We start from the raw sequence: 27,038 nt of genomic DNA on the forward strand, positions 1-27,038 counted from the left end.
GATTGAGAGGCTCCAAATTCTGAATGTGTAAAACCCATTTCCATCAGCAACTCTCAGCAATGCATGAAATGACTTTGCTTCACAGTAAGTCCTTTCCCAACTGATGAGTCAGAAGCTTAATGCTGAAGACAATAAACTATTCATTGAGAAGGGCTTGGAGATCACCCAACCTCCTCCATCAGACATTTATGCCATCAGTCTCTCTCCCTCTCCCATGAATTCTGGAGCTGTCGTTTCTGTTGTTTAGCTATTTCAGACTGTGTTCTCCACTGACCCTGACCTTCAACTTTTAGCTAGCTAATCCTATGAACAGGGTCCAGCCAAGGCAAAGAATTATAGTTGACTGTAGCAACCAAGAAAGCCAGACAAGCCAATGGCCAGGTGATAGAAGACAGATGTGACCCTCCCTGCTCTCAGTGATCATCAGCCAACATCAATCCATGAGGGAAAAGGGAGCAGAGACAATGGCTGGGGGGTAGGATGGGGAAGGAAGCCCTGTGAGTACGTATGGTAAATGATAACACCAACACAGGAACCAGATTCAGGAAGGCAGATCAAATTTACTTGGTGTGATACAAAGCTTATATAATTTTGAGGATAGGGGTCAAAATATCCAGGATGGGCAAATGTCGTGGCTTACAGTACTGAAATGCCTCATTACCATGGGGAAGCATTTCAGGAATCTCAGTACCAGCTGAACAGGTTCTTTTCTGGAGAAAGGAAGTTGAACCTGTCTGTAATCTAACCAAGGTAGAGATATCTGGTGTATGGGGGATGCTGGGGGTGTTGAACTCCCCAGACAGAGTCAGGGAAGGGGAAGCCATGCTAATGAAGGGAATCCACCATATTGTGCCGAGCTCCAGAAGGCTATCTGGACAATGGCAGATCCGACCTTTATTAGGAGGGCAACAGCAGGAAAGGTGGTATGTTTAGCTCTCTAAGATCTTTGGGGCTCAGCTCTAAGACCCACCTTACAGAGAGAAAGCTTCAACTATTTGATAAGGGTCTAACATTAGATAGAGGTGGATCTAGAACTGGGATATTGGGGGAAACCTTCCTGTAGGAGCAAGCACTCACGCTGTTGCACCAGAATTTAGATTCCACTAGAGTGCTGGAAATCATTGACAGATTACACTGTACTGCATGGTGAAGCAGTGTTCTAAAATAAATTTCCCCACTCCATAAAAATGGCATCTTATGGCTTCTCTGACTCATTTTTTCATCCATTTAGATTCTGACCCACAGAGAAAGTTGACACGGCTAAATAGTATTAAGTTCTCTGAGCACTCTCAGCTCATGAGACAACCACCAACCACTGTTACACAGATCAATCTGAGCTAAACGCCGGAAACACAAACCTTAAGAGAGTGTGTCTTTTGTCTTCTTGTTGTCTAGAATAACAGAATCAATTTGGTTTCGTCAAAAGACAAAAGTAATACCCCACACACTCACACCCTGGGGTTATTACACCGACTTAAACAGGTGTGATGTTTTATGATACCCTGAATGATAAATTAATTTAACAAACAGAGGAGGAAAAACTACTAAGGCCTAGAGGCCCGTCAACAATCAGTTCCCATTTTTCAGATTCTGGTGACATAAGTAAAATAAATTACCAGCTTCTTCCTGTGCATCCATCACCGTCTGCCCTGTGCAGAGTAGACATGACGCTAACAAGTGAGACTAAACCGCTCATATTGTCCCCCCCACCCCCGCTGGGATTTCTGATGCTGCTTTTGGGGTAAGCCTTTTCAAGTTCTTAAATCTGGAAAGCGGATACCAAAACAACTTTTAATTTTTAGAGACAAGGAAACTAGCAGCAAGCGTCATGAAAGAGCCTGACCTTGTTGGACGGCCCTCGATGTCCCCATCTCTACCTGTCAGTCAGTAAATGGCTTGGAGTTCCTGCTCCCATGTCAGTTAGAGATGGTAGAGCCCATCACATGGATTCTAAGGATCCTGAGTGTCACAGTCAACATGCAAAGACGTCAGGAGAGGAGTGGGTTATGGTTCTTGGCTCATTTCCTAAAGAATGTAACCCGAGGATCCTAACTAGGGACTTCATGTGCTAATGACAAGTCCATGTGGATTCCCCAATTTTTGTAGATTTTGGTAGGGGGTATTGATGGGCAGCGGTCTACAGGAACTCTGGCTTTCAGCTCAATGTCATTCTAAAAAAAGTCGGCCTGTCGGTCTGTGGCCTGTGCCCCATCTCCTAACCCCTTGCATTTTGCAAAGCCATTTTTTTTTACTATGTAGCCTAGATAAGCCTTAAGTTCACAATCCTCCTGCCTCAGCCTCCTGAGTCTTAAAAGAGTACAGAAATGTACCATGATAGCCAGTTAAGACTGAAGAAGGGGAGAGAAGGTACAGGGGCTGAAAGAAGAGAGAGGGGGACATGTTAATGAGATAGTTAATGAAGGAGGAGGGAGAGGAGGAGGGGGAGGAGGAGGAGGGACAGAGGGAAAGAGGTAAGACGTTAAAAGAGCAAGAAGGAAGGAGAAGGAGAAGCCATAACTCCACGGTGGTGTTGGCTGGCCCCAGCCTCCTCTGCCTTTATTGTGTCTCGGGTGGATGATGGCCCTTTCTCCGCTGTCCCACAGGCACGCACTGCTGGGCCAACACAAGGAAGACAAAGGAAGGTTGAGGATTCTCTCCGGCCTGGTCTTGGCGTCTATGTCCACTGCCGAGGCCTCAGACCCTGCTGGGCTTTTTGGGATCTTTGTTGTTCTTGGCCGGCATGAAGGCATACAACTCCTCAATAAGCATCTCCATACGAGCTGTGACCTCAGTCACCGTGTCGATGACCAGCCGCTGCTGCAGCTTCAGCTTGTTGTTCTCCCACAGGGCCTTGTTCTCCTCCTGGAAGACGCGATGCTCCTCACGCATGGCGTGGAGAGCCCTGTTCTCCTCCTGCAGCAGCCGGTTCTCCTCCCTCAGGGCCTGCAGTGCCTGATTCATCTCTCTCAGCAGCTGCAGGGGCTGAGCGCTGTCAGTTAGATTAGGGCCTGCCTTGCCCTCTTCTTCCCCAGATGGCCCGGACAAGTTGGTAACCATCTCCCTCAGGGCGCGCAGCGTCTTCGAGTCCTCCTGTGTTGTAGGGGACGCTTTGGGCTCCTCAAAGTGGGAGGAGTGGCTTGTGCTCTGATCTGGCAGAAGCCCTGAATTATGGGGTTCCTCCTTGGGTGAGGAGGTGGGCTTGCCCTCCTCAGCAGAAGTCGCACTCTCTTCTGCCTGTGCCCAGTAGGCCTGCCTCTGCTCCAGCAACTGCTGGAGGGCCCGGTTCTCCTCTCGAATGAACTGTAGGGTGTTCTCCTTGCTACGCTGGGCAGGCAAAGTGGCGTTGTCTTTCTTCACTACTTCCTGGGAGGTTGTGTCTTTGTGCAGCAGTGGCGAGGAGGTCTGACTCTCCTCGTGGCCCAAAGTGACCTTGTGCTCTTCCCAAAAGACCTGTAGTATCTTGTTCTCCTTGCGGAGGGCCTTGTTCTCATCCCTCAGAGCCCTGTTCTCATCCCGAAGAGACTTGTTCTCTTCCTGCAGCAGGTACTCCTTGGCCATCCTCTTGTGGTGCAGTTTATGGTGGAAGGAGGAGGAGGGAGAGAAGTAAGGTGACTGCAGGCGGCAGCTCTCGTTCACCCAACGCCCATCTTGGAAGACAAACATCTCGTCGCTAAGCTGCACTCGGGGAGGGTTGTAGTCTAGTTCCAGGTCGGCCTGGGAGGTGGGGCGCTCCATGGGGTCAAAGGGCATAGAGGAGAAGCGGTTGAGTGGGTAGGAGTGCTGGCTGGCTACCCTGCGGCTTATCCGGGGCATGGCAGCCTGCCTGGAGCAGCGAGGAGTGGTGTATAGGTTGTGGAGCCTCAGGAAGGGCTCCGTGCCCCTCTGTGGGAGGAAAAGCAGGGAAGCTGTTAATGGAGAAACTGTTAAGAGGACTGCTCAGGGTGGACTAAGAGGCCTGGAGACCCCCTCATATGACCTCCAGGGATCTTCACAAGGAAATATACCCAGCCTTTGCTATTCTGGGTAGCATTCTTCTGAATTAATGATCACGGAACCATGGTTCCTAGGGGGAAAAATGGGGCAGTTTCATCATAAAATTTCTGTCGACTGACCAGATAGAACACCGTGCTTCTGTTTAAAGACACTGTCATGGATACGCAGACTGACAGTGGGTGCATCATATACCATGAGCAGAGCTTATCTGACAAGCTCGCTCTTCGGGGCACAGCACAGACCGTGGTTATTAAGAAGAGTCTTTAACTGTATGTGTAGATGCCACTTTAAACGGTGAAGCCAACAAGGAGCACAAAAGTTTCAAAACCAAGCTGGCTTATAAACTGAAAACAAGACCCTTTGCCAGGATGAGTGTTCAAACAAGGGGGAGCACCCGAACCACAGTTCTTGGCTGCATACCCACATACAAACTCTGTAGATCCTAGAGAGACCACAAATACTCTATGAGCACTAAAGCTGGTGTAGTCAAAAGGTCCATACATTCAGTCATAACTATAAAACCTATAAATAATTAACCGTGCACTGGGCAGGCCTATAACCCCAGATACTCAGAGACAGTGTAGAAAGGAATATAAGCAGAACTTCCAGACCATACTGGATGCTTTCTATAGCAAGTCCCGACCAGGACTGCATAAAACAAGACCCTGTCTCAAAAAAGGAAAAGTCACACATAATAAGACCCAATCATGTGGCAGAAATGAAAGGTACTTGTTTTTTTTTTTTTTTTCTTAACCTCTGGCCTTACCACTTATCAGTTATATGAATCTGGGCAAGTTGTGTGAATTCCAGTTTCTACAGTGTTAACCTGGGATAACTGCACCACCTTGAAGAAGGCATCAGATTTCTCAGAGTCGATGTTACAGGCATTTGCAGGAAGTCCAGCTGGTTATGTGGCCGCATTTTACCTGTATAATTCACTTAATCCTCATAGCGCTGGCAAGCGAAATACTATTTTAGCTTGAACATCCCTAATCTGAGAGTTCTTACTTCCAAAGTGCTCCAAACTCTGAAGTTTTCTGAGCATCTATGTAGTGTCTAAAGTGAGAAATCCCACACTTGCCTTCACACAGGTCCATGAAGTGGTAAAATTATTGTGAGCTGTATATGATATATAGATAAATAGGTAGCTAGGTAGATGATTATATAAATAGATATATACATAAATAGATGATTGATAGGTAGGTAGGTAGATAGATAGATAGATAGATAGATAAGACAGACAGACAGACAGACAGACAGACAGACAGACAGACAGACAGACAGGCAGGCAGGCAGGCAGGCAGGCAGGCAGGCAGGCAGGCAGGCAGGCAGATAGATAGGTTGTTTATGCACAAGTTCTATTCCCTGAGAAGCCTCATTTCTTCTCTCCAAAATCAAAACCAACACAGCTCCTGAACATAGCATTCTAAGCATCCACGATGGGCGGGATTTAATCATCAACTTGACACAACCTAAAATCACCTGGGTATCTCAACGAGGAATTAATCTGGATTGGGTTGTCCTGTGGCACACCTGTGAGAGGATTTTCTTAATTGGACTAATTGACGTAGGAAGACTCAGTCCACCATGGGTCGTACTACATATAGTGGTTTGGGTCCTGTACAGAATAAGAGTGGAGAAAGCAAGCTAAACATTAGAGGAATGTGAGCAATTAGTCTCCCTTTGCCCTTGACTCCAGATGTGACCAGGTGTCTCACATCCATGCCTTGACATCCTTACAGTGACAAGCCGTGAGCTGTAATTGTAAATCAGATAAGCCCTCTCCCCTAAGCTGTTTGTATAAGGACATTTTACCACAGCAAAGAAATAAATCCAGGACGGCAGCCACGTCATCTTCTTGAACCTAGAACCCAAAACACGGGTCCCGAGCCCCAAGAGCTTTGATCTCAAAACTCCCATGATTGAGTCCTACCAACAAGTTCTTGTTTCTCCGTTGCCTCTGAAAGGAGCCTAAACATGGCTGCTGTACCTGCTTTCTGGGTTCCTAAGAGGACAACTAGTAGATAAGCCATCACAAAGACCAGAGTCCTGCTGGTGCCATTTAACAATTCCTGTTCTAAACCATGAAATGCTGAATAAATTGCTTTACAAAAAACTCTGCCAAAATGTGGGAAACAAAGGTGAGCAAGACATAGTTCAAGACCTTGGGCTCCCTTACCCAGTGCTCACAGCCCTCCTGTCTGTCATAGTAGAGGAATTAAGCCTGGTAAGTGATAGTCCCAGATTTCTTCCATTGGCTGAACTAATCTGATGACCTGGGTCCTGACAAGAGGTCGATCTGTGCTTGTCACATTTTGGAAGAGTCTATTGAACCTAGAAGTTTCAACCAGCAAAGGAAAGTCTCTTCTTGGTCTTTGGGACATCATCTCACATAGTGATAGAGATCAACAGGTGAAAAAGGACAATGTTGGCTCCTTCATAGCAGAATGGGGAGCCAAGTTGTAGGAGGGGAGGAGCATGTGGTTCTGAGGCACAACACATCTTCTCCATTAGGTGTTTGAGAGGTGACCGAGAGAATCTTCAGGAGCAAGAAACAAATAACGTACTCATAGCTGTACCTAACAATGGGTTGGTGCTGGGGATCCAGGAAGAGCCCCTGGGTACAGACAAGGCCTTTGCAGATGCCTGAGATCCTGCCTATGGGTTGAAGTTCTTCCTATACCCCTCTTGATATTGAAGCCCTTCTTTCTAATGAAGATGCTTTAAATCACCAATAAGTGTGTGGCATACTCTTCCCATGGCTCCCGAGGAGCAGCAGAGCAGACGACTGAGAAAAAAAAATGGAACAAAAAGCAACAAGAAAAGACACCGCCAGAATCTTACTGCTGCTGTATGATTTCTAAAGACTCTGCCCAGACAGAGTTATTGGGGTGGTAGCCTTCTACCTAAAGAGTTTGGGAATGGACCTGGACAATGAGCGGCCAAACTTAGCTGACACTGCTGTGGTTTGAATGTGTCCTCTACATTTCATGTGCTGGGAACTTAATCCCCAAAGTCACATGCCAATGTTGTTTGAGAAGTGAGCCCTCTACGAGGCAGATTGGGTCTCGAGGGGATGACCAAACACATTCATGGTCAAGGGGATGTTGCAGGAACACATTACGAAGTGAGCTCTTTGTGCTTTGCTTGCTCACCAGAGATGCCCTCCATCTTGTTCCAACACAAGAAGGCTCCTGCCAGAAGATGACCAGAGGCTACTATAGTGCCATGATCTTGAACGCCCAGCCTCTATGCTTTGTAAACTGCCTGGTCTTGGGCATTTTGTTATAGTAACAGAAAACTGAGGAAACAGCACCGAACTTCTCTCCCCTACTTGTAAGACATAGCTACCACCACCCAGATGAGATATCCACATGCTGCCAGAAAGCCCAAGCTGCTTGACCAAGCTTTTAAAGCATCTGCTTTGCCAACACTATTGACAGTTAATTGGTAGAGAATGCATGTGAAACTAAAGGGCACTAGGGTCCTAGAAGGAGAAACCACGGTGCTAACTTCACAGCTGAGTTCCATTGTCAATAAAAAATAAAGAAAGAAAGAAATAACTCACCTCTCTAGTAGTATGCTTAAAATACAATGTTTGTTATAATAAATGCTAACAGATGAAAAGATAATTCACAAGGTAAATGCGATTGGTTTTGATAGAATTTTAATGCTAATAGCAAAGAGAATAAAGGTCTCAGATGAAGTCAATTAATCATTTGATAGAATCTCCTAAAATCTTGCTCTTACACTATTCTAGTTGGCATTGTCAAAAGAGGAGGAGGAAAAAGGTCTGGAAAAATAGCATGGGCACTAGGAAGTACTATCAGAGGTCATTCTGATCAAGATGCACATCTTTTTTTGATGACCTAGCAATAGCGATGTCTTAATGAAACTCACAGAGTGTTCACTAGGGATGAAAGCCTGGGAAAGCAAGTCTCTATATAGAAGGAATCGAGAGATTAGTTGCTTAGACAGGAAATAGCACTACGGTTTCCAAGTCAACGTGCTAGAGGAAAATAGATGTGAAAACACTCATGTTCAGTGTGAGAAAGAAAACATGGGAAATCAATAAGACCCAAGAAAACCTAAGGGTGACAACTAGTGAATCATAGCATTTACTGTGTAATTGGGAACTCCAGTCACTCACTAGGGCTGGGAGCTGAGAGCCAGAGGTACAGTAATAATTCCCTTCCAAACAGAATGAGCTCAACTCAGAATGAAACCACATGGGCACAAAGACACAGGAAGCTTGGGGCTTAGCAATCCAGGTGAGGGGAGGGGAGGCACTATCTTCTAGAAGCAAGAGAACAACTAGAGCTATAACATCACCTGGTCCCAGTAAACAGGGTGACAGGCTGAGCACTGACCTGGGTTAAATGGAAGTTCTGTCCTTGCTACTAAACCTCCCAATTCCCACAGCTGTGAAATCTCTGCCTTACACTTGTGTAGCCCTGTGGCCAACACATGACGACAGCAGCACTCCATCAATATCCTTCCTCACTTTGTTGCATATAGGGGTCCTTCTCCTGACTATCTTGTCTGGGGAGGTACAGTGGGCAGAGAGGATTTCCTCACAGGCCTGGGAGGTAGGCACGTTTACATCATCTAGTTATCTATGACTACTTGCCAATCCAAGAGGACCAGTCCAAAGTATCCTGACAGGTTGCCTGGCTTGTGACCCCATGGTAGGTGGGACAGTAACCATCCAGGTAGTGATGAATATATTCCAGAAAAAGATACTTATGTCCTTCCTTCTACCTATCAGATTATTGAAACAATGGACCCCAAGAAATTTCTCCAGTAGCCTTCCTTTTGGAGAAGGTAAAGGCTCAAGGCCCATGCCATCCAGACAGAGAGAGAGAGAGAAATTGTCTCTCAGAAAGGGATTTCACACAGCCCTTATTGTCAGACTACCCTGCAGGAGAGCCTGAGGCTCAGACACTGATGCTGGGCTTGGACCACACCTTGGATGGGTATCTCTGGCCCACTAAAGAAACCCAAACTTCATGTCCAAGATGAACCTGGGAAATCATTAGACCTCTTTGTTCCTCCTTCAAGTATTGCAGCATTGAATAAATCTCCTCTTCCTGCTTTTCAACATCAGTCAATTGCTTAGTTGACCTATTGAAGACTGGTGACTAAGCCTGTCTGGCATACTCAAGGCCACATCTGGCCATGAGAAACAAATCTCCAGTCAGCAGTGACCCCTTCATTCCATATCCAAAATCCAAATAGCTACACAAGTCCTACGGCACAGGAAGTGGGGCTGGAGGTCCAGGGGACCAGAATTAACCCAAGACTTCTCAAATCACATTTCTCCTTGGCTGTTAAGCTGATTCTGGGAACTGGGGATAGAAAGCTGTGCCCCTAATATAAGGAACCAAAGGAACCATGCCCATCCTCACACACAGTAGCAGATGCATGTTGTACGTATTAAGAATCAGACCTTGCAAGGTTCTAGAGGACAATCAGAACATAGTTCCCTAATATTCTAGCTCAGCTTTCATGAGCTGAACAAGATATAAAAGTGGCTGCTCACTCCAATGTTGTAAGGAAAACAAGTCTCCAGGCTGCTTCCTTGCCTGACTATTTGCTGACCCGGTTACAGTTACACTCATACAGAACACCAATTAGAGAACCATCCTCTTTTGTACACACCTCCCTGGACCAAATTTTAGACAAATTACCTGTGTCTTGGGTCCCTCCATCCTACATTTCACCCCCTCTGGTTGCATGGTCCTGGTCTTCCAATGAGCTCTTAGGTAACTCTGGAGAAAGCAAGCCCACCCCTTTGTGACATAGCAGCAGAAGAAACAGTCAAATCAAAGGCATCCCACCAAGGAAGCTATTGCATGCCTGGAGACCTAAGAACCACAAGCTGCGAGGGGTTTAACCATTCACTGGCCTCAAAAGGAGCAACTGAACATCCATTCCCTAGTAACCATCTTTGGCCCACAACAGGGATTAATTCTTTTGGCAGCTGCAAATGGGCCACATGCTGGGGTGTCAGCTCCTGGGTTCATTCTGTGTCAGCTCCTGGGTTCATTCTCGTGCATAAGATGTCAATTCTAGTTCAAGCTAGAGTTCTCCACAGATTTCCAGAGTAGTTAAACATAATGAAGGGTCTCCTTTGGTCAAGTTAGATTTTTCTTACAGTATCACCAAACCTTGAAAGGTTGGGGGGGTGGGGGGGAGAGGGGGTACTTGAATAGTCAATGCAGCCCCCTCATTTAAAGCCAGAGGATCCCAAGGTCCAGAGAGACCATGTGTCCTCCCCGCAGACACACAACCAGGGAAAACCCAACATGACAAGAATTGAAACAGCTGACTTCCTTGTTCATTCTATAAGGTTTGTAAACAGGGTTATTGTAGCGAGAATTGGTAAGTTACATCCTTCCGTGACTGTCCCTACCTGAGGTAGAATCACATTGATTGGAATTTCTAGGCTCTCAGATCTGATCTCTCTCTTTCTCGTAAAATTTGGCCTCGAGTGCTGCGAAAAAGAAAAAAAAAAATTAGATTTCTCCTCAACCCACCTTCAGGGCCTCCGTGGCTCACCTGAAATAAACAACTGCTTACACACTTCTTACAAATTAATTATATACCTTATAATAATAATAATAATAATCTCAGTGTAAAGATTTGTGTAGATGGTACCTGGCCAGTAAGAAACCTTACTGATCACCGGACAGAAGTCAATGCAGGAATTAGCAAACATAAAAACCCTGTTGAAAGTTCCTGAAGCAGTTCTTCCCGGCCTTAAACTATTATTTCCGTATCAAGAAAGTAGCCATACCAACGTGAGGTGCCAGGTATAGGTCCTGTGCATAAGCTGGTCACCAAAACACTCAGAACATTCCAGAGGTGACATCACAGAACAATATGGTGGTTTTCAGAGCTCATGGTTTTTCTCTAAGCAGCTTGGGTGGCAAGCAGGCTTCTGTCAGCAGGAAGGGTTGTTGCTGGCTGTGCCCACAGGGCTAGCCAGGGTCAGTGTGACGCACAATGGCCCCAACATTCACTCTTGTTTGGTCACCGCAGGCTGCAGCTCAGGCTCATTGCCAGGCTGGTTTGAAACCTCCTGCTCACTTCCCCTCAGAGGTGTCAGCTCCTCCAGCTGCATTACTTGGGAAGGGAGAAACAGGAGCTGTTCGGACCTGGGGAGGGCTGGCACTACTGAGGGACTCCAGCTCAGCTCCACTCTGATACTAGCTACATCGAGTTACTGTGCAGGCCCCAGAAGTTAGGGGCTCAGCCCTGCAAGATGACCCTCACCTGAGGGACCAATCTCAGATCAAGCTGTGATCAGCCACAAATCAGGGGCTCCGCTGACCTGTTCCTCACATTCAGTAGTTGGCTCTCAGAACTGAGGAAAATGCTTTTACTTAGGATCTCAGCTTTACTGGGAAGGAAGCAGATCAGTAGGGGCCTGCGGAAGTAACAGGATGAGAGATTGGCGGGGTAGCTTCAGGCCTTCTCTGGACCCACCTGCCCCCCAGCATTTTCAGCACCAGTGTCTGAATTCTGTTGTATATCCTGTTGAATATCATTATGTAGGCAAATTTAATGAAATCATTGGTCTTTGATCATTTAAATGCCAACTCCTTCCTTCCCCTGAGGTAGAAGTGTGCTGAAAATTCCAACTTTCTAACCCCGTGATTGTCCCCTCTAGCAACTATCCCCCACCCTCCAAGAGTCATCATTCCACTAGGTAGCATAAGCTGATACGTGCTCCAAGGGAGATCCTGTCAGGACATTTAAGGCTGTTCAGATAGAAAAGTACAAGTATACAATTATAGTACAGGTAGAAGTTGCTTCAAGGCCACAATATCCAGTTCCTCCGTCTTTAGTTCTGTCAGACCCATTACCTCCAGAGCTCCCGTGTGTATCTTAGTTCTGTGTGATTTTGTCCCTTGGAGTATGGAGAGAGTGGTGAACCAAGATCAGAAGATCCAGAGATTCTGAAATTGGCTACTTGAGTCCCAAATACCCAAATTACAAACAAATCTCGGTATAAGACAATGTGAATATACAAAGCATAAGTGCGTCCATTGCCAAAGACTTCGTCTCTACAAAGGAACTTCAGGACTTTTTCTTAACTGTGTGTGTGTGTGTGTGTGTGTGTGTGTGTGTGTGTGAGATTATGTATGTATGCATGCAAGTGTGTGTGGTGGGAGTGTGTGTGTGTGTGTGTGATGTGTGCATGCATGTGTATGTGTGTGATATGTGTATGTATACATGCACCTCTGTGTGTGTGTGTGTGTGTGTGTGTATGCATGCATGTGTGTGTGGTGGGAGTGTGTGTGTGTGTGTGTGTATGCGTGCGTGCATGTTTATGTGTGTGATATGTGTATGTATGCATGCACCCGTGTGTGTGTGATATATGTATGTATGCATGCAAGTGTATGTGGTGGGAGTGTGTGTGTGTGTGTGTGTGTATGCATGCATGTGTGTGTGGTGGGAGTGTGTGTGTGTGATGTGTGCATGCATGTGTATGTGTGTGATATGTGTATGTATACATGCACCTCTGTGTGTGTGTGTGTGTGTATGCATGCATGTGTGTGTGGTGGGTGTGTGTGTGTGTGTGTGTGTGTGTGATGTGTGCATGCATGTGTATGTGTGTGATATGTGTATGTATACATGCACCTCTGTGTGTGTGTGTGTGTATGCATGCATGTGTGTGTGGTGGGAGTGTGTGTGTGTGTGTGTGTGTGTGTGTGTGTGTGTGTGTGTGTGCTGGTACATGTGGAAGACAGAAGATAACTTTGGGTATCATGCCTCAGCTGTCATCCATCCTGTATTTTAAGACATTGGCCTGGAACTTGATGATCAGATGAGGTTGACTGGCAGCGAGCCCCAGGGATCCGCCCGTGTCCTCCTTGTCAGCACTGCCCAACAAGGGGGTATCTCATGACAAGAGGTGGGTGACAGCAGGATTTTTAGGGTATTTTTCACATGGGTTGGGAGACCAAATTCAGTTCCTCACAGTTGCAAACCCACTGAGCTACTAGGCTCGCTTATGTAATTTTAAAATTGTACTTATGAATGCTCACTGCTGGATTTGCCGCTGTTGCCATTTTAAAGTGTATAGTCGGATAGTTTTGAGTATATTCACATTGTTGTATAAGAACATTCTAGAATTCTCTCATCTTAGTAAACTATGACTTCTATTAACCACCACTCCCCCCTCTCCCTTCCTTCCAGTGCTTAGTAACCACGTTTTCTGATTCCATGATTTAAACTACCCTAATATCTTAGTTAGAATTTCTATTACTACAATAAAACACTGTGACCAAAAGCAACCTGGGGAGGAAAGGGTTTACTCCACCTCACTCTTCTAGATAAACACTTTATGGCCAAGGGAAGCTAGGGCAAGAGGCAGGGTGGAGAAGGAGTGCTGTTTCCTGGCTTGCTTTCATGACTTACTCAGCCTGGTTTCTTAGAGCATCTAAGATCATCAAACCAGGGATGGCCCCATCCACAGTGAGCTGGGCTCTCACCCACCAATAACCACAGGCTTGTCTTATGGAGGCACTTTCTCACTTGTGTTTGTCTTCTAGGATAACTAACTGGAGTCAAGTAGAAAAAAGAAACAAACAAAAACCCCAATAAATTACTCAGCACAATTAGATATTGTATATGGGTGGCATTATAGAGTATTGGTCCTTTCGTGACAAGATTTACCCAACTTAAAACAAATGTCAAGATATCCTTCTTTTAAAAAGCTGAATCACCTTTTCACGATAATCAGATATCTTTTGGGTAGTACCTGCTCCTTAGCTACTAGAAATAATGCTACCGTCAACTTGAGTGTGCAAACTCACACTGAGATTCTGCTCTGAATTATTTTGGATACATGTCCAGAAGTAGAACTGCTCAATGACAACATAATTCCATTTTTAATTTGGAGAGCATCTCCTCATTGTTTTTGCGTAGCTCCTGCATTATGTAACCTTCCCACCACTCTCACCAACACTTGCAGCTTTATGTGGATGATACCTGTACTGCCTGAAAATTTAATTCCATTTCTCTTCATGCACATACTCCACAGATGCATGGGTGTAGGCAGTGTTGGGAGAGGCATAGGAGGCACTCTAAAGTAAGGGGCACTCTTACATCCCAGAAGTCACCCAAAGAGTAATGCCTCTTGGCAAAGGGAGAGGTCATGAGCTGAATATCATCACAAGTGACGTCCAAACTTGAAGACCTCACATAACTTTCCCCAAGAGGACAGAAACTCTAGCTCTTTCCTGAAACTGATTAAACTGTTCACTGATCCAAGAGGGAGGACTCTGATCCAAAAGGTAGTCAATGGAGGGGATAAAGAGATGGCTCAGTGGTTAAACACATGGGCTGCTCTTCCAAAGGATTCAGGACTGATCTTTACCAACACACATGGCAGTTCAAAATTATCTCTGACTCCAGTTCCAAATATACACTTAGTGTTGGGACTGCTCATTACTGCTCCATCACACACAGGCAAGGAAGACAACCAGGCTTAGCCACCACACACTTAGACCAGGGGATCTGGTGTATCACCTGAATCCTGGACACCGACATCTGCGCTGCACCCACCCTCTCCTAAGTGTCTACCTAGAAGGCGCCATAAGCGCTCACCACCAGGTGAAGCACATGTAGATGACTTTCTGTAATCTTCCATTCAAAGGTGTCAGGAGCCTCTGAGGTAGCCCTGGAACATCTCGGGGTGCATCCCCACTAAAAACTGTCTTTGCCCCAGAGTTAGTCTATGAACACTCACCAGTCTTTGGGAATCTGCTGGTGCCTCCAGAATGTTGCAAGTTTAATCAGAAAACACACATTGACACTCTTAAAGCCAAAAAGAAAGTCTTTATTGATGGCCAGCAACTGCACAGAGAACTCCAAATCATGCAGACCATAATTTTCAGGGTATTGATGTTGCTGATGTTGTTGTTGCTGTTGTTGTTGTTGCTGTTGTTGTTGTTGTTGTTGTTGTTGACTTTTATGCAAAAACCACATTCTCATTGATATATTTCAGGTAACAAAACCAAAAAGCACAAAATTACAAAAGCCAAAAAAACCAAGTTAATGCATTTAGGGACGTTCTAGTCAGTGCTCTATTGTTGTGAAAAGACACCAGGATCAGGGCAACTCATGAAAGGAAGCGTTTTATTGGGGTCTTATTTACAGCCTCAGAAGTTTAGTCCGTTACCATTGTGACTGCAGGCATGGCAGACATGGTGATGGAGCAGGAGCTGAGAGCCACATCCTGATCCACAGACCAAGAGAAAGACACTGACCTTTGAAACCTTAATGCCCACCCCCAGTAATACACTTTTCCCAATAAGGCCACACCTCTTAATCCTTCTAATCTGTTCAAGTAGTACCACTCCCTAGTGACTAGGCATTCAAATATATGAGCCTATGGGAGCCATTCTTATTCAAACCACCACAGGGACTTTCCTGAATCCTGAAAATATGGGCCAGGTCTTTGTTGGATTGCTTCTGTGTTTCTGCTTTGGCAGGTGTCAGGGCCTACGAGTTGTGTTTTTTTTTTTTTTTTTTATACACATGCACATATACACATGTGCACACACACAGTTACTCTCTCTTGCCTCCCTCCCACCCCCACTCCCATTGCCCCCTCCCCCTTCTTTTTTTTTTTTTTTTTTGGTTCTTTTTTTCGGAGCTCGGGACCGAACCCAGGGCCTTGCGCTTCCTAGGCAAGCGCTCTACCACTGAGCTAAATCCCCAACCCCCCTCTTCCCCTTCTTTTTTTTTTTTTTTTTTTTTTTTTTTAATTAACTTGAGTATTTCTTATATACATTTCAAGTGTTATTCCCTTTCCCGGTTTCCGGACAAACATCACCCTCCCCCCTCCCCTTCCTTATGGGTGTTCCCCTCCCAAACCTCCCCCCATTGCCACCCTCCCCGCATAGTCTAGTTCACTGGGGGTTCAGTCTTAGCAGGACCCAGGGCTTCCCCTTCCACTGGTGCTCTTACTAGGATATTCATTGCTACCTATGGGGACAGAGTCCAGGGTCAGTCCATGTATAGTCTTTAGGTAGTGGCTTAGTCCCTGGAAGCTCTGGTTGCTTGACATTGTTGTACTTTTGGGGTCTCGAGCACCTTCAAGCTCTTCCAGTTCTTTCTCTGATTCCTTCAACGGGGGACCTATTCTCAGGTCAGTGGTTTGCTGCTGGCATTCGCCTCTGTATTTGCTGTATTCTGGCTGTGTCTCTCAGGAGCGATCTACATCCAGCTCCTGTCGGTCTGCACTTCTTTGCTTCATCCATCTTGTCTAATTGGGTGGCTGTATATGTATGGGCCACCTGTGGGGCAGGCTCTGAATGGGTGTTCCTTCAGTCTCTGTTTTAATCTTTGCCTCTCCCTTCCCTGCCAAGGGTATTCTTTTTCCTCATTTAAAGAAGGAGTGAAGCATTCACATTTTGATCATCCGTCTTGAGTTTCCTTTGTTCTAGGGATCTAGGGTAATTCAAGCATTTGGGCTAATAGCCACTTATCAATGAGTGCATACCATGTATGTCTTTCTGTGAGTGGGTTAGCTCACTCAGGATGATATTTTCCAGTTCCAACCATTTGCCTACGAATTTCATAAAGTCGTTGTTTTTGATAGCTGAGTAATATTCCATTGTGTAGATGTACCACATTTTCTGTATCCATTCCTCTGTTGAAGGGCATCTGGGTTCTTTCCAGTTTCTGGCTATTATAAATAAGGCTGCGATGAACATAGTGGAGCACGTGTCTCTTTTATATGTTGAGGCATCTTTTGGGTATATGCCCAAGAGAGGTATGGCTGGATCCTCAGGCAGTTCAATGTCCAATTTTCTGAGGAACCTCCAGACTGATTTCCAGAATGGTTTTACCAGTCTGCAATCCCACCAACAATGGAGGAGTGTTCCTCTTTCTCCACATCCTCGCCAGCATCTGCTGTCACCTGAGTTTTTGATCTTAGCCATTCTCACTGGTGTGAGGTGAAATCTCAGGGTTGTTTTGATTTGCATTTCCCTTATGACTAAAGATGTTGAACATTTCTTTAGGTGTTTCTCAGCCATTCGGCATTCCTCAGCTGTGAATTCTTTGTTTAGCTCTGAACCCCATTTTTTAATAGGGTTATTTGTTTCCCTGCGGTCTAACTTCTTGAGTTCTTTGTATATTTTGGATATAAGGCCTCTATCTGTTATAGGATTGGTAAAGATCTTTTCCCAATCTGTTGGTTGCCGTTTTGTCCTAACCACAGTGTCCTTTGCCTTACAGAAGCTTTGCAGTTTTATGAGATCCCATTTGTCGATTCTTGATCTTAGAGCATAAGCCATTGGTGTTTTGTTCAGGAAATTTTTTCCAGTGCCCATGTGTTCCAGATGCTTCCCTAGTTTTTCTTCTATTAGTTTGAGTGTATCAGGTTTGATGTGGAGGTCCTTGATCCACGTGGACTTAAGCTTTGTACAGGGTGATAAGCATGGATCGATCTGCATTCTTCTACATGTTGCCCTCCAGTTGAACCAGCACCATTTGCTGAAAATGCTATCTTTTTTCCATTGGATGGTTTTGGCTCCTTTGTCAAAAATCAAGTGACCATAGGTGTGTGGGTTCATTTCTGGGTCTTCAATTCTATTCCATTGGTCTATCTGTCTGTCTCTGTACCAATACCATGCAGTTTTTATCACTATTGCTCTGTAATACTGCTTGAGTTCAGGGATAGTGATTCCCCCTGAAGTCCTCTTATTGTTGAGGATAGCTTTAGCTATCCTGGGTTTTTTGTTATTCCAGATGAATTTGCAAATTGTTCTGTCTAACTCTTTGAAGAATTGGATTGGTATTTTGATGGGGATTGCATTGAATCTGTAGATTGCTTTTGGTAAAATGGCCATTTTTACTATATTAATCCTGCCAATCCATGAGCATGGGAGATCTTTCCATCTTCTGAGGTCTTCTTCAATTTCTTTCCTCAGTGTCTTGAAGTTCTTATTGTACAGATCTTTTACTTGCTTGGTTAAAGTCACACCGAGGTACTTTATATTATTTGGGTCTATTATGAAGGGTGTCGTTTCCCTAATTTCTTTCTCGGCTTGTTTCTCTTTTGTATAGAGGAAGGCAACTGATTTATTTGAGTTAATTTTATACCCAGCCACTTTGCTGAAGTTGTTTATCAGCTTTAGTAGTTCTCTGGTGGAACTTTTGGGATCGCTTAAATATACTATCATGTCGTCTGCAAATAGTGATATTTTGACCTCTTCTTTTCCGATCTGTATCCCCTTGATCTCCTTTTGTTGTCTGATTGCTCTGGCTAGAACTTCAAGAACTATATTGAATAAGTAGGGAGAGAGTGGGCAGCCTTGTCTAGTCCCTGATTTTAGTGGGATTGCTTCAAGTTTCTCTCCATTTAGTTTAATGTTAGCAACTGGTTTGCTGTATATGGCTTTTACTATGTTTAGGTATGGGCCTTGAATACCTATTCTTTCCAGGACTTTTATCATGAAGGGGTGTTGAATTTTGTCAAATGCTTTCTCAGCATCTAATGAAATGATCATGTGGTTCTGTTCTTTCAGTTTGTTTATATGATGGATCACGTTGATGGTTTTCCTTATATTAAACCATCCCTGCATGCCTGGGATGAAGCCTACTTGGTCATGGTGGATGATTGTTTTGATGTGCTCTTGAATTCGGTTTGCCAGAATTTTATTGAGTATTTTTGCGTCGATATTCATAAGGGAAATTGGTCTGAAGTTCTCTTTCTTTGTTGGGTCTTTGTGTGGTTTAGGTATAAGAGTAATTGTGGCTTCATAGAAGGAATTCGGTAGGGCTCCATCTGTTTCAGTTTTGTGGAATAGTTTGGATAATATTGGTATAAGGTCTTCTATGAAGGTTTGATAGAATTCTGCACTAAACCCGTCTGGACCTGGGCTCTTTTTGGTTGGGAGACCTTTAATGACTGCTTCTATTTCCTTAGGAGTTATGGGGTTGTTTAACTGGTTTATCTGTTCCTGATTTAACTTCGATACCTGGTATCTGTCTAGGAAATTGTCCATTTCCTGAAAATTTTCAAGTTTTGTTGAATATAGGTTTTTATAGTAAGATCTGATGATTTTTTGAATTTCCTCTGAATCTGTAGTTATGTCTCCCTTTTCATTTCTGATTTTGTTAATTTGGACGCACTCTCTGTGTCCTCTCGTTAGTCTGGCTAAGGGTTTATCTATCTTGTTGATTTTCTCAAAGAACCAACTTTTGGTTCTGTTGATTCTTTCTATGGTCCTTTTTGTTTCTACTTGGTTGATTTCAGCTCTGAGTTTGATTATTTCCTGCCTTCTACTCCTCCTGGGTGTATTTGCTTCTTTTTGTTCTAGAGCTTTTAGGTGTGCTGTCAAGCTGCTGACATATGCTCTTTCCTGTTTCTTTCTGCAGGCACTCAGCGCTATGAGTTTTCCTCTTAGCACAGCTTTCATTGTGTCCCATAAGTTTGGGTATGTTGTACCTTCATTTTCATTAAATTCTAAAAAGTTTTTAATTTCTTTCTTTATTTCTTCCTTGACCAGGTTATCATTGAGTAGAGCATTGTTCAATTTCCACGTATATGTGGGCATTCTTCCCTTATTGTTATTGAAGACCAGTTTTAGGCCGTGGTGGTCCGATAGCACGCATGGGATTATTTCTATCTTTCTGTACCTGTTGAGGCCCGTTTTTTGACCAATTATATGGTCAATTTTGGAGAAAGTACCATGAGGAGCTGAGAAGAAGGTATATCCTTTTGCTTTAGGATAGAATGTTCTATAAATATCCGTTAAGTCCATTTGGCTCATGACTTCTCTTAGTCTGTCTACATCTCTGTTTAATTTCTGTTTCCATGATCTGTCCATTGATGAGAGTGGGGTGTTGAAATCTCCCACTATTATTGTGTGAGGTGCAATGTGTGTTTTGAGCTTTAGTAAGGTTTCTTTTACATATGTAGGTGCCCTTGTATTTGGGGCATAGATATTTAGGATTGAGAGTTCATCTTGGTGGATTTTTCCTTTGATGAATATGAAGTGTCCTTCCTTATCTTTTTTGATGACTTTTAGTTGAAAATTGATTTTATTTGATATTAGAATGGCTACTCCAGCTTGCTTCTTCTGACCATTTGCTTGGAAAATTGTTTTCCAGCCTTTCACTCTGAGGTAATGTCTGTCTTTGTCTCTGAGGTGTGTTTCCTGTAGGCAGCAGAATGCAGGGTCCTCGTTGCGTATCCAGTTTGTTAATCTATGTCTTTTTATTGGGGAGTTGAGGCCATTGATATTGAGAGATATTAAGGAATAGTGATTATTGCTTCCCGTTATATTCATATTTGGAAGTGAGGTTATGATTGTGTGCTTTCATTCTCTTTGTTTTGTTGCCAAGATGATTAGTTTCTTGCTTCTAGGGTATAGCTTGCCTCCTTATGTTGGGCTTTACCCTTTATTATCCTTTGTAGTGCTGGATTTGTAGAAAGATATTGTGTAAATTTGGTTTTGTCATGGAATATCTTGGTTTCTCCATCTATGTTAATTGAGAGTTTTGCAGGATACAGTAACCTGGGCTGGCATTTGTGTTCTCTTAGGGTCTGTATGACATCTGTCCAGGATCTTCTGGCCTTCATAGTTTCTGGCGAAAAGTCTGGTGTGATTCTGATAGGTCTGCCTTTATATGTTACTTGACCTTTTTCCCTTACTGCTTTTAATATTCTTTCTTTATTTTGTGCGTTTGGTGTTTTGACAATTATGTGACGGGAGGTGTTTCTTTTCTGGTCCAATCTATTTGGAGTTCTGTAGGCTTCTTGTATGCCTATGGGTATCTCTTTTTTTAGGTTAGGGAAGTTTTCTTCTATGATTTTGTTGAAGATATTTACTGGTCCTTTGAGCTGGGAGTCTTCACTCTCTTCTATACCTATTATCCTTAGGTTTGATCTTCTCATTGAGTCCTGGATTTCCTGTATGTTTTGGACCAGTAGCTTTTTCCGCTTTACATTATCTTTGACAGTTGAGTCAATGATTTCTATGGAATCTTCTGCTCCTGAGATTCTCTCTTCCATCTCTTGAATTCTGTTGGTGAAGCTTGTATCTACAGCTCCTTGTCTTTTCTTTTGATTTTCTATGTCCAGGGTTGTTTCCATGTGTTCTTTCTTGATTGCTTCTATTTCCATTTTTAATTCCTTCAACTGTTTGATTGTGTTTTCCTGGAATTCTTTCAGGGATTTTTGCGATTCCTCTCTGTAGGCTTCTACTTGTTCTCTAAGGGAGTTCTTTATGTCTTTCTTGAAGTCCTCCAGCATCATGATCAAATATGATTTTGAAACTAGGTCTTGCTTTTCTGGTGTGTTTGGATATTCCTTGTTTGCTTTGGTGGGAGAATTGGGCTCCGATGATGCCATGTAGTCTTGGTTTCTGTTGCTTGGGTTCCTGTGCTTGCCTCTCGCCATCAGATTATCTCTAGTGTTACTTTGTTCTGCTATTTCTGACAGTGGCTAGACTGTCCTATAACCTGTGTGTCAGGAGTGCTGTAGACCTGTTTTCCTGTTTTCTTTCAGCCAGTTATGGGGACAGAGTGTTCTGCTTTCGGGCGTGTAGTTTTTCCTCTCTACAGGTCTTCAGCTGTTCCTGTGGGCCTGTGTCTTGAGTTCACCAGGCAGGTTTCTTGCAGGGGAAAAATTGGTCCTACCTGTGGTTCCAAGGCTCAAGTTTGCTCGTGGGGTACTGCCTAAGTCCTCTCCGCTGTGGCAGCAACCGGGAAAATCTGTGCTGCTCCTTCCGGGAGCCTCCGTGCACCAGGGTTTCAGATGACGTTTGGTGTTTTCCTCTGGCGCCTGGATGTGCACAGAGTGCAGTCTCTTCTGGTTTCCCAGGCGTGTCCGCCTCTCTGAAGGTTCAGCTCTCCCTCCCACGGGATTTGGGTACAGAGAACTGTTTATCCGGTCTGTTTCCTTCAGGTTCCGGCAGTGTCTCAGGCGCAGGGGTCCTGCCGCTCCCGGGCCCTCCCCTACGGGAACCCAGAGGCCTTATACAGTTGCCTCTTGGGCCAGGGATGTGGGCAGGGGTGGGCAGTGTTGGTGGTCTCCTCCGCTCTGCAGCCTCAGGAGTGCCCACCTGATCAGGCGGTGGGGTCTCTCTCCCACAGGGTTTGGGAGCAGAGAGCTGCTGCCGAGTTGTGTTTTAAGGTCAGAATGGTGCCTCTAACCTGGCTTCAGTTATGCTGAGATCTTGGTGGCCCATGACATAAACAAGAACGGCATAACTAGACTTTATGTTATAACTAGACTATGGTGTTCTGTCCATATGTAATTCAGGCCAGCCTTGAAGTTCCTGTTGTCCTGTCTTAGCCCTTGAAGTACTAAGATCACAAGCATATGTCACCACTGGGTATATCATTGAAATACTGTTTTAAAGTAATATGATTTAGGGGGACTAAGATGGCTCCGTGGGTAAAGGTGTCTGCTGCACAGCCTGGGTGCCTAGGTTTAACCACATGGTTGAAGGAGAGAGCAGGACTCCTGTAAGTGGTCCTCTGACCTCCACACACATACATGTTTGCTGTGCCATGGCATAAATCCACCCCAAACAAATGCATAAATGTAAAATACGATTTTAAATAGTACCATTTTATCTTAGTCATCAATAATGCCAAAGAATCCTATGTTTTCATTAAAAAGGTAAATTAACAATAGAAATTTACCAGTTGAAATAAAAAAGCATAAAATTCTAAGTTCGGTTTAGTTGGAGTTTTGAGTTAAGTGCTGCCATCCCTGAAGAGGCTACCTCATAATGATCTGCAGATCTAAATGGAAAAATGTATTATTGACTGCGACTTCTAAGTTGTAATATTCAATATTCAATCATATGCTCAAAGGATGCAAAAAATTCTGGCAAAGTTTCCCCTGTGGGATTTTACTTCTCATCTTGTGGGTTGGTTATTCTCACTGGTTGGAAAGGTGAAATTGTTGGAATTAAATGATGGTAGTGGATATGCAATTCTAGAAATAACTAAAAATTGCTTTATATGCTTTTAAAGGAGGAAGCTTACTGTCTTAGGGTTTCTATTCCTGCACAAAACATTGTGAGCAAGAAACAGGGACTTTTCAAGAAACAAGAACACTGACTAAAACGAAAGGGTTTATTCAGCTTACACTTTCACATTGCTGTTCATTACTAAAGAAAGTCAGAATAGAAACTCACATAGGGCAGGAACCAGGAGCCAGGAGCTGATGCAGAGGCCATGGAGGGATGTTACTTCCTGGCTTGCTTCCCCTGGCTTTCTCAGCTTGCTTTCTTATAGAACCCAACACTACCAACACAGGGATGGTACCACCCACAATAGGCTAGGCCCACCTCCATTGGTCACTAATTGAGAAAACGCCTTACAGCTGGACTCATGGCAGCATTTCCTCAAGGGAGGCTCCTTTCCCTGTGATAAATCCAGCTTGTATCAAGTTGACACACAAAACCAGCCAGTACACTTACATATAAATAAAATCTCAATTTAAAAAATGTTCATTAGGAGATTCTGACCCAAATTAAAACCCATCTAAAACTGTTCTAAAAAAATTGTTTTAGACAGAATTGTTAATGTTTTCCTGTCAGACATAGCTGTTCCATATTTATTTAGTGCAAGATGTACATAAATTGATGGAGATATATTTCACCACAATTTTCAGATTGCCATCTTTATTGGATATCTTTCTTTCTTTCAAAAACACATTAAAATCAAATAAAAAACAAAACAAAAACTCTTAGCTCACTACTCATTGTTATACCAGAAAGAGTATAGGGGGTGGGAGGAGATACAGTACATTTTCTTTCTTTACAAACGAGATAACACCCTATACACAGCCACTTGTCACCACAAAGGCCAGAAAACATGGTGCTTGGTCTGTAGCAAAAAGAGAAGTCTGCAAAACCTTCAGTAGCACCAGAGACTTCCAGATCATTCTCTGTAATGAGGCAAAAGAGATGTTCGAATTTCATGCAACCCCATCACTTTTTAAAAGCAGGTTGGTTCCGTTCATGCCACGCTATGGTGTGTTGTACATATCACCTCAACTGCTCTGTGGCAACAGTTTGGCCAGACATAAATCTCTATGACTTTAAATAAACAAAGGCAAGGCAAATAAACTTCCTGAGGGATGCTACCCCAGAGGTGTGGTGGTTTGAATGTGCTTGGCCCATTGGCAATATTAGGAGGTGTGGCCTTGTTAGAGTGGGTGTGGCCTTGTTGGAGGAATTGTGTCAGTGTGGGCATGAGTTTTAAGACCCTTGTCTTAGCTGCCTGGAAGTCAGTCTTCTGTCTGCCTTTGGATGAAGATATAGAACTCTTAGTTCCTCCAGCCTCACATTTACCTGGACACTGCCATGTTCCCACCTTAATGCTAATGGACTGAACCTCTGAACTTGCCAGCCCAATTAAGTGTTGTCCTTTATAAGAGTTGCCTTGGTCATGGGGTCTGTTCACAGCAGTAAAACCCTAACTAAGACAATAGACCTCCCGCATCCTCTTTTCACTGCAGCCAAACCAGACACACAGTCAAACGCTATCTTCAACTGCTGCTCCCTCAGCAGGTCATCTCCAGTAGGGACGTTATTTACAGTTGAGAACGTATTTCTTCTGGCATGCCTTCTGTAGCTCACTCACCAAACAGCAGTGCCTTGCATGTTCTAGCATCAAAGCGGAAGCTCCATCTGCATTCCAAACAGCTGTACAGCAACCACTTCCTGGTTTATTTCCATCACTGGTTTCTTCCAAGCTTTCTTGGCATCCATCAGCAACCCTTGCAGCTAAGGATAAAAATTCACTCCATTTAATCATTCAGGAACGACTTATTGAGTATCTTGAATGAGCCAACCACTCACAGTCTGAGGAAGTAATGAACAAAATTAAATTTTTATAAAGCTACACCTCTATAAGGAAAGGCCAATGATAAACAAGTTTAAGAATTCAAATACAAATTATCCTGCCAAATCTTCTGGGGATCACTTCCAGGACATGAGTATCTGTGTGCTTAATCAAGTCTTCTTATAAAATGGTGGCTTATGAAATAAAAAATGAACACAAAATGACACCATGTTTGAATTAACCTACCCACATCTTTATGGTTTAATCATCTTTGAGTTATTTATGTTCCCCAAACAATGAAGATAGTGATTAGATTTTATTGTTTAAGGGATGACAAAAAAAAAGTTCTGTACATGTTCAACACTGACTCGAATTTTTCCAAATATTTTGTTCTGTGTGTCTCTCTTGAGTCCACAAATATGGAACCAGTATAAATGGATGACCAACTTTAGATGCCAGGAATACCAGGCCAATTCAGCTGCTTATTGAGGTAGCAATGGGCCAGCTGTTACAGGCAGTGAAGAGGCCTCTGTGAGGAAGTGGGTGAGACTGTCTTGACCTTTCAAAAAGAATGCCAGCAGAAAGGGCAGTCTTAAAGAATTGACTAGACCACAGAAGCTTGTGTACCTGGAGGCAGAGGGAGGGTTAGGGATGCGAGAGAGGCAGAGAGCAGAGGGCAATCTAGGGAGGTGACAGAGGACTTTGAGGGCTGTGACTTTTTTTCTGAGTGGCAATGGGGAAAAGTCCTTAGAAGGTGTGCATTAGACATGCATGACCTAACAAAGATAAGAAAAGTTTTCTCTGCCCCGGTGGAGAACAGGCAGCAAAATGGTAAGGTGAGAGCAAAGGACTGATTTTAATAGTCTAGGTCAGAGATGGATGTGCACAGTAAAGGTAAAAAGACCTGATAATCAGACTCTGGAGCAGTTTGATGTAGAGCAATGGGACTTACTGGAAGTTTAGCTACAGGGTAGGATAGACAGGAGACAGGGTGCTACACAGCTCTAAGGTAAGCACTTGAGAAAGGTCACATTCTAGGAGTGGTGAGGGCAGGGAGGGGGAGATGAAGGTGAAAATGCAGAATTGAGTTTGGACATCGAAAGACTGTAGAGAGGAGGAAAAATAAGGGTCCAGAGAAAAGTCCCTTGTAAGAGTCTGGAATTACAGAAAGATGTATGGAATAGAAATATCAACTTAGGGGCTGGGGATTTAGCTCAGTGGTAGAGCGCTTACCTAGGAAGTGCAAGGCCCTGGGTTCGGTCCCCAGCTCCAAAAAAAAGAACCAAAAAAAAAAATATATCAACTTAGGACTTATTAGTGTGTATTAGTGTGCCACTAGATTATTTTTCCATTCATCATTTCACATGTATTTATTGCCTTAGCAAGAGCAGATATTCCTCTGGACAAATGTCACTCTTCCACATTACTAAGTAACAAACCCAAAAGAGACATTTACACACCACCTCCCATTACATTTATTAACATTTTAAAATATTGCATTGGACATAATTTAGATTGTTGAAAAATATAGTCTACCTCCTTATAGCATCTTTAAAAATTATGATGGCTTCAAATTCTTATTAGCCAGTAACCTAAGACAACACCGTTAGATGAGGAAAATGTGAGGATAGATCTGTATTTGTACAATTCCTAGTAACTTCACTGTAAAAGAGAATGTTCTAGAAGAGACGCTGCCACTGTGGCCTTCTGTCTCCTACCTACCCATCACCTCTCAGAAGTCTTATACCACATGTCCATTTTGGAATAAGTAGTTTAGTCATGACCAGATAACATCATCCCTACACCTACTGTATCTAGGAGAGATAAACTGCCACCATCGACACCACACACGCGAAAGGAAAGGCATCCTGCTCGATCTTACAGAGCCTGCTGTTCACAAGGACGTGCCCCTTCAACACTCCTCAGACCTCTCAGACATGCTAGTGTCTGTCCTTGAGTTTTGGGTTCACAGAGCTTAGTTTCATTCTATTTCTTTTAATCAATGGGAAATAGGACTGGAGAGAGGCCTCACTACTTAAGAGCACTTGGCTGCTTTTTCATCGGACCTGAGTTCAGTTCCCAGCACCTGCATGATGGTTTACAACCATCTGTAACTTCAGCTCCAGGGGACCTGGTGCCCTCTTCTGGCTTTGGATGGCAGTGGGTGCACACATGATACACAGACATGCCCGTGGACAGAATACCCATAC

The 27,038-nt window shown here is 43.9% G+C and overlaps 1 protein-coding gene across 4 annotated transcripts in view; it reads right to left on the reverse strand.

The window, feature by feature from the left end:
- Nucleotides 1-2,525: 2,525 nt before the first annotated feature.
- Cby2 (chibby family member 2) overlaps nt 2,526-27,038 on the reverse strand; it is a 101,575-nt gene continuing 77,062 nt past the window's right edge. The window contains exons 4-6 of one of the 4 annotated variants that reach the window (XM_087586432.1): nt 24,628-24,770; nt 10,409-10,489; nt 2,526-3,882 (exon numbers count right to left, since the gene is read on the reverse strand). In XM_087586432.1, the coding sequence (XP_087442558.1) occupies nt 2,695-3,882; nt 10,409-10,489; nt 24,628-24,657 (1,299 nt within the window). In that variant the 5' untranslated portion in view covers nt 24,658-24,770 and the 3' untranslated portion in view covers nt 2,526-2,694. 4 annotated transcript variants of the gene reach the window in all.

Source organism: Rattus norvegicus, chromosome 15 (assembly GCF_021556685.1).
Source record: "Rattus norvegicus strain SHRSP/BbbUtx chromosome 15, alternate assembly SHRSP_T2T, whole genome shotgun sequence".
NCBI classification, from domain to species: domain Eukaryota; kingdom Metazoa; phylum Chordata; class Mammalia; order Rodentia; family Muridae; genus Rattus; species Rattus norvegicus.